The sequence below is a fragment of the Neovison vison genome, chromosome 12 (assembly GCF_020171115.1).
Source record: "Neovison vison isolate M4711 chromosome 12, ASM_NN_V1, whole genome shotgun sequence".
NCBI classification, from domain to species: domain Eukaryota; kingdom Metazoa; phylum Chordata; class Mammalia; order Carnivora; family Mustelidae; genus Neogale; species Neogale vison.
The window spans coordinates 71,746,221-71,753,764 of record NC_058102.1 but is presented as its reverse complement, the minus strand read 5'-3'; the positions used below and the strand labels follow the sequence as shown (position 1 = coordinate 71,753,764).

The 7,544-nt window shown below is 37.3% G+C and overlaps 1 protein-coding gene across 1 annotated transcript; it reads left to right on the top strand.

Annotated features, from left to right (window-relative positions):
• The first annotated feature begins 7,216 nt into the window (after nt 1-7,216).
• On the top strand, nt 7,217-7,544 carry LOC122892042 (prothymosin alpha-like). Its single transcript, XM_044228160.1, has one exon. It carries the CDS (start codon nt 7,217-7,219, stop codon nt 7,514-7,516), a length of 300 nt encoding a protein of 99 aa, XP_044084095.1. The 3' UTR covers nt 7,517-7,544.

Genomic DNA, 7,544 nt, shown 5'->3' with positions numbered 1-7,544 from the left:
CAAATCTGCTAGAATTTGTACAGGAATTCAGTAAAGTGTCAGGATATAAAATCAATTCACAGAAATCAATTGCATTTCTATACACCAACAACAAGACAGAAGAAAGAGAAATTAAGGAGTTGATCCCATTTACAATTGTACCCAAAACCTTAAGATACCTAGGAGTAAACCTAACCAAAGAGGCAAAGAATCTGTACTCAGAAAACTGTGAAGTATTCATGAAAGAAATTGAGGAAGACAAAAAGAAATGGAAAAGTGTTCCATGCTCATGGATCAGAAGAGCAAATATTGTGAAAATACCTACGCTTCCTAAAGCAGTCTACATGTTTAATGCAATCCCCCATCAAAATACCATCTATGGTCAACTAATCTTCGACAAAGCAGGAAAGAAAGTCCAATGGAAAAAAGGCAGTCTCTTCAACAAATGGTGTTGGGAAAATTGGACAGCCACATGCAGAAGAATGAAACTGGACCATTTCCTTACACCACACATGAAAATAGACTCAAAATGGATGAAGGACCTCAATGTGAGAAAGGAATCCATCAAAATCCTTAAGGAGAACACAGGCAACAACTTCTTGGATCTCAGCCACAGCAACTTCTTCCTAGAAACATCGCCAATGGCAAGGGAAGCAAGGGCAAAAATGAACTCTTGGGACTTCATCAAGATCAAAAGCTTTTGCACAGCAAAGGAAACAGTCAACAAAACCAAAAGACAACTGACAGAATGGGAGAAGATATTTGCAAACGACATATCAGATAAAGGGCTAGTATCCAAAATCTATAAAGAACTTATCAAACTCAACACCCAAAGAACAAATAATCCAATCGAGAAATGGGCAGAGGACATGAACAGACATTTCTGCAAAGAAGACATCCAGATAGCCAACAGACACATAAAAAAGTGTTCCACATCACTCAGCATCAGGGAAATACAAATCAAAACCACAATGAGATACCATGTCACACCAGTCAGAATGGCTAAAATTAACAATACAGGAAATGACAGATGCTGGTGAGGATGTGGAGAAAGGGGAACCCTCCTACACTTTTTTGGTGGGAATGCAAGCTAGTGCAGCCCCTGTGAAAAACAGCATGGAGGTTCCTCAAAAAGTTGAAAATAGAGCTACCCTACAACCCAGCAATTGCACTACTGGGTATTTACCCTAAAGATACAGATGTAGTAAAAAAAAAAAAAAAGATACAGATGTAGTGATCTGAAGGGGCACTTCCTCCCCAATGTCTATAGCAGCAATGTCCACAATAGCCAAACTATGGAATGAACCTTAATGTCCATCAGCAGATGAATGGATAAAGAAGATGTGGTATATATATATATATATATCATATGACCTCCCTAATAAGAGGAATTTGAGAGACAAAGTGGAGGATTTGGGGGCATATGGAAGGAAAAAATGAAACAAGATTTTTTTTTACAATTTTTTTTAAGATTTTATTTATTTATTTGACAGACAGAGTCACAAATAGGCAGAGAAACAGGCAAGAGAGAGGGAGGAGGAAGCAGGCTCCCCGCTGAACAGAGAGCCCGAGGCGGAGCTCGATCCTAGAACCCTGGGATCATGACCTGAGCCGAAGGCAGAGACTTCAACCCACTGAGCCACCCAAGTGCCCCAAGATTTTTTTTTACAATCTTTTAAATTAAAAGGTCAGAAATATTTATTATGTTTTCTTTAAGAATTTTATAGTTTTACATGTTATATTTATGTCTGTGATCTATTTGTAGTCAATTTTTGTGTATAGTGTGAGATCAAGATCCAACTTCATTCTTTTGCTGTAGATTCCTCTTGTCTCAGTACCATTTGTTGAAAAGACTATTCTTTCCCCATTGAGTTGTCTTGGTACCCTTGTCAAAAATCAGTTGACCATAAATATGAGAGTTGGTTTCTGGATTCTCAATTCTCTACCATTGAACTGTGTATCTCTCCTTGTGTCAGCATCACACCATCTTGATTACTATGGCTTTCTATTAAGTTTTTCAAAATGCAGAGTCTTCCATTTTTATTGTCCTTTGTCAAGATGTTTTAATTATTTGAAGAGTATTGCTATCTTAACAGTAATAAGTCTTCAAACCTATAAATATGGCATATTGACTCACTTATTTAAGTCTTCAGTTTCTTTCAACAATGATTTGTAGTTTTCAGGTACAGAACTTGCATTTTGTTAGATTTATTTCTAAGAATTTTATTCCTTTTGATGCTATCATCAATGAACCATTTTCTTCATTTTTGAAGTGGTCATTGCTACTGTATAAAAACACAATTAATTTTTGGATATTTATCATGTATCCTGTAACCTTGAATTCAGTATTTTTTAGGTCAAATAGCTATGTGGGTAGTCTTTAGGATTGTTTATGTACAAGATCATGTCATCTGCCAATACAGTTTATTTCTTTTCCAATCTGGATACATTGTATTTCTTTTTATTGCCCAATTTCCCTTTCTAGAGCCTACAGTATAGTGTTAAGTAGAAGTGTGAAGAGGAGACAGCCTCTTCCTATTTGTGATCTTAAGGGGAAAACATTCAGTCATTCACCATTAAATCTGATGTTGATTATGGGTGTTTCATAGATGGGATTTGTCAAAGTTTCCTCCTGTTTCTGATTTGTTGAGTGTTTTATCATGAAAGGATGCTGCATTTTGTCATGGTTTTTCTGTATCTTTTGCCATGATCATATGTTTTTTCCCCCTTTATTCTCTTAAGATGATAAATCATATACTTTATTATTGTATGTTAAATGAACCTTGCATTCTTTGGGTAAGTCCAAGTTGGTCCTGGTGTATAATCTTTTTTATATGTTTCTGGATTTTGTTTGCTAGCATTTTGTAGAGGATTTTTGTATTGTATTCATTCATAAGGATTATTGGTCTAGTTTTCTGGTGATGTGTTTTTGTGGTTTTAGTACCAGGATAATGTAAGGGCCTGATTAGCCAGAGAGATTCCATCCTGTTAAACAATGACCTTGTTGTTTATACAGTAAAAGTTAAACTGTCCCTGCCCCGTCTTTCACCAGGGGACTTAATTAAAACAAGTCCCGGAAACCAGTCCCAGGTAACAAAGCCCAAATACAAGGGTGGGTCAGGCCAGGTGGAGACATCCAATCAGTGGGGCCAAATACTATCTCCCTAGCTACCAAGGAGTATGGACCCCACCCTGTGGGAGTATTTTGGGTGCCAATTCTGACCAAGGTGATAGGCTAGTTCAAATATCTACTATAGGGTAAATTGTAATTCAATTGGTCACTTATGTGTGACCTAGCAGGACTCTGCAGCTTTCTCTATGTTACAATCTCATTGGTCACCGGTGCATGGCCAGGCCCACCACATGGCCTTTGCTCTTAAAAGCTAGTCTGTAAGGCGGAGAGAGGTTGCTTCTTTGCAAGAGATGGCCCTGGTGGGTCAGTTTGATTCTTGATGCTTGGCGCGAAATAAAGCTTTGTTTGACCTTCGCTTTGTATCAGTCTCGCTCCTTTGACTATGGACCCAGCAGGTAACACTATCTTCACAGAATAAATTGGGAAGTGTTTCTACACTTATATATTTTAGAAGAGTTTCTGAAGAATTGGTATTAAGTTTTCTTTAAACATTTGGTGATATTTGCCTGTGAAGCCATCTGTGTGCTCTACTTTGAAGGAAGTTTTTGGTTATGAATTTATTACCTTCTTATAGGTCTATCCATATTTTCTGTTTCTCTTTGGGTCAGTTTTGGCAGTCTGTATCTTTACAGAAATTTGTCCATTTCGTCTAGGGTGTCTAATTTGTTAGCACTCAATTGTTCCTAGTATTCTCTTATAATCATTTTAATTTCTGTCAGGTTTAGTGATGTACCCTTTTCTTCCCTAATTTTAGTAATTTAAATCATCTCTGTTTTTATCTTGTCCAGTTCAATTAAAAATTTGTGAATGCTTTTATTTTCTCCAAGCACCAAATTTATTTTGTTAATTTTTCTAATACTTTTCTATTCTCTGTTTCCACTCTAGACTTTATTATTTCCTTTCTTTTGCTTGCTTTGGGTTTAGTTTGCTGTTTTGTTTTGCTTTAGTTTTTTTTTTTTTTTAAGGTGGATAGTTCAGCTATTGATTTGTATTCTCTTTTATTTTTATATTTTTTAATTATTTTATTTATTTATTTGAGAGACTTAGCACATTATGGGGGAAAGGGGCAGAAAGACAAGCAGACTCCCCACTGAGTGTGGAGCAGAGCTTAATACCAGGACACTGAGATTATGACCTGAGCTAAGTCAGTTGCTTAACCAACTGAGCCACCCAGTAGCCCAAGTATTCTTTTATTTTTTAATATAGGTACTTATAAATTTTGCTGTAGGTACTGTTTTAGCTGCATCCCCTAAATATTGATTTGTTGTCTTTGGTACATGTGTTCTCCTTATTGTATTTTCTAATTTCCCTTGTGATTTCTGTTCTCATCCATATTTTTATTTACAAGTTAGTATTAATTTCACATATTTATGAATTCCTAAAATTTCCTTCTTTTATTGATTGCTAATTTAATTCCATTGTGGTTAGAACATACTTTGTATGCTTTCAATTCTTTAAATTTATTAACACTGAGGCACCTGGGTGGTTCTGTGGGTTAAAGCTCTGCTTTCGGCTTGGGTCATGATCCCAGGGTCCTGGGATCGAGCCCCACATGGGGTTCTCTGCTCAGTGGGGAGCCTGCTTCCTCCTCTCTCTCTCTCTGCCTGCGTCTCTGACTACTTGTGATCTCTGTCTTTCAAATAAATAAATTAAAAAAAATGAATTTACTAACACTTTTTTTTAGCCTACTATGATCAATTTTGGAAACTGTTCCATATGCACTTGGAAGTGTATGTAACCAGATAATAATAAGTGTTCTATGGATTTTGGGGGGGGTGGTCTATTGGTTGATAGTGTTTTCAAGTCATGTTTCCTTGTTGGTCTTCTTCCTGATTGTTCTATCTGATATTGCATGATGGATATTGAATTCTCTAGCTTTTAATGTCAAATTTTCCATTTCTGGGACGCCTGGGTGGCTCAGTTGGTTGGACGACTGCCTTCGGCTCAGGGCGTGATCCTGGAGTCCCGGGATCGAGTCCCACATCGGGCTCCCAGCTCCATGGGGAGTCTGCTTCGCTCTCTGACCTTCTCCTCGCTCATGCTCTCTCTCACTGTCTCTCTCTCTCAAATAAATAAATAAAATTAAAAAAAAAATTTTCCATTTCTGGGGCACCTGGGTGGCTCAGTGGGTTAAAGCCTCTGCCTTTGGCTTAGGTCATGATCCCAGGGTCCTGGGATCATGCCCCGCATCTCTGCTCATTGGGGAGCCTGCTTCCTCCTCTCTCTCTCTCTCTCTCTCTCTCTGCCTGGCTCTCCACCTACTTATGATCTCTGTCAAATACATAAATAAAATCTTTAAAAAAATTGTCCATTTCTTATTCCAGTTTTGTCAGTTTTGCTTTATGTGGTTTTGGGGCTCTGTTGTTAGGTACATTTATGCCTATGAGTACCTTATCATCTTGAAGGATAGACCACTTTATCATTAAACAATGTCCTTTGCTTCTAGTACAACTTTTTCTTTAAAATGATTTTTTTATATTAATAGAGCCACTCCAGCTGTCTTTGGTTATTATTTTTATGATGTAACTTTTTATACCCTTTTGCTTTCATGTCTCTTAGAGATAGTTGCAGTTGGACCTTCTAAAATTCATTCTGCCCCACTCTGGAAAACAGTGTGGCAGTTCCTCAAAAAGTTAAAAATAGAGCCACCCTATGACCCAGCAATTGCACAACCAGATATTTACCTGAAGGATACTGATTCAAAGGGAAACAGGTACCCTGTTGTTTATTGCAGCATTTACCAGCAATAGCTACATTATGGAAAGAGCTAAAATGTCCATCAACTGATGAATGGATAAAGAAGTGTACACACACACACACACAGGAATATTACTCAACCATAAAAAAGAATGAAACCTTGCCATTTGAAATTACATGGATGGAGCTAGGGGGTATTATTCTAAGCAAAATAAGTCAATGAGAGAAAGACAAATTATTTAAGAAATAAAGCAGATGAACATGAGGGGAAAAGAGAGAGAGAAACCATAAACAGCCTCTGAACTATAGAAAACAAACTGAAAGTTACTGGAGGGGAGGTGGGTTAAATGGGTGATGAAATCATAAAACAGCCTCTGAACTATGGAAAACAAACTGAAAGTTACTGGAGAGGAGATGGGTTAAATGGGTGATGTAATACCCATCAGGACACTTGTGATGAGCAGTGAGTGTTTTATGGACATGATGAATCGCTAAGTCCCACAACTGAAACTAATACACTGTGTGTTAACTCACTGGATCTTAAGGAAAAACTTTGAAGAGAAATAAAAAATAAAAAATACAATGACACAGACTCAGATGGATACAAGTAAAATTAGGGAAATCTTGAGACCAGTGGATTATACCACTATCAAATGCCTGATTACAATGTGTTCTATGATTTTTTAAGATATTACCATTAAGGGAAACTGGATAAAGCATATTCAGGATCTTGCTGTGTAATTTCTTAAAAATGAATGTGAATTTACAATTATATAATTAATTTTGGTTAAAAAACAAAAATAATAAAAATAAATTTAAACTTATGAAGTTCCCACAAGTATACCTAAGATATCATTATCTTTTATTATAAATTCAAAGAAAAAATAAATTTATAAGGACCAAGATTTGCAACAACTGTCCACTACAAAATGTTGCTTTTGGTTTTCAAGTTAATCTTTTCTGATATTAAGTAACACCTTTGTCCCATGGAGATAGTGTATATGGGAGGCTTGCCTATAGAAAAAAAAAATAGAAAAATGCTTAGGAAAGTCACCAAAAAAAGTTACTGCCTTCTTCAAATTTCAGAGATAAACTGAAACCTTACTAATTCATTAAATGAGAAACAATAATTTGTATATATGAATAAACAAACCATCATTGTTAATAATATTAATAAAATTTATACTGGCTCTGAACCAATTTTAATGCAAAAGCTGATAACTAACTCCACTGGCTGCTCTGAAAAGCCTTCTTTGCATTGATCTTGTGTTTAGCCTCCTGTTCGCTGCAACCACCTCCGCCACGTGCCTCCTCTGCCACCTCGGACTCCGGCAGCTTTCTCGCCAGAATCCTCCAACTCTTCCTTTCTTTCTAATCCGCTGCATTGGATCACTGGTGTGCCCTATCATGTCAGAAGTGGACATCAGCTCCGAGATCACCACCAAAGACTTAAAGGAGAAGAAGGAAGCTGTGGAGGAGGCAGAGAATGGAAGAGACACACCTGCTAATGGGAACGCTAATGAGGAAAATGGGGAGCAGGAAGTGGACAATGAGGTAAATGAAAAAGAGGTAGAAGGTGGGGAGGAAGAGGAGGAGGAGGAAGAAGGTGACGATGAGGAAGATGAAGATGAGGAGGTGGAGGCAGCTGAAGATGATGAGGAGGACGATGTGGACTCCAAGAAGCAGAAGACTGATGAGGATGACTAGACAGCAAAAAAGGAAACGTTAACCTAAC

Coding starts and splice junctions, on each gene's coding strand:
- LOC122892042 (XM_044228160.1), top strand. CDS start 7,217: ATGTCAGAAGTGGACATCAGCTCCGAGATCACCACCAAAGACTTAAAG.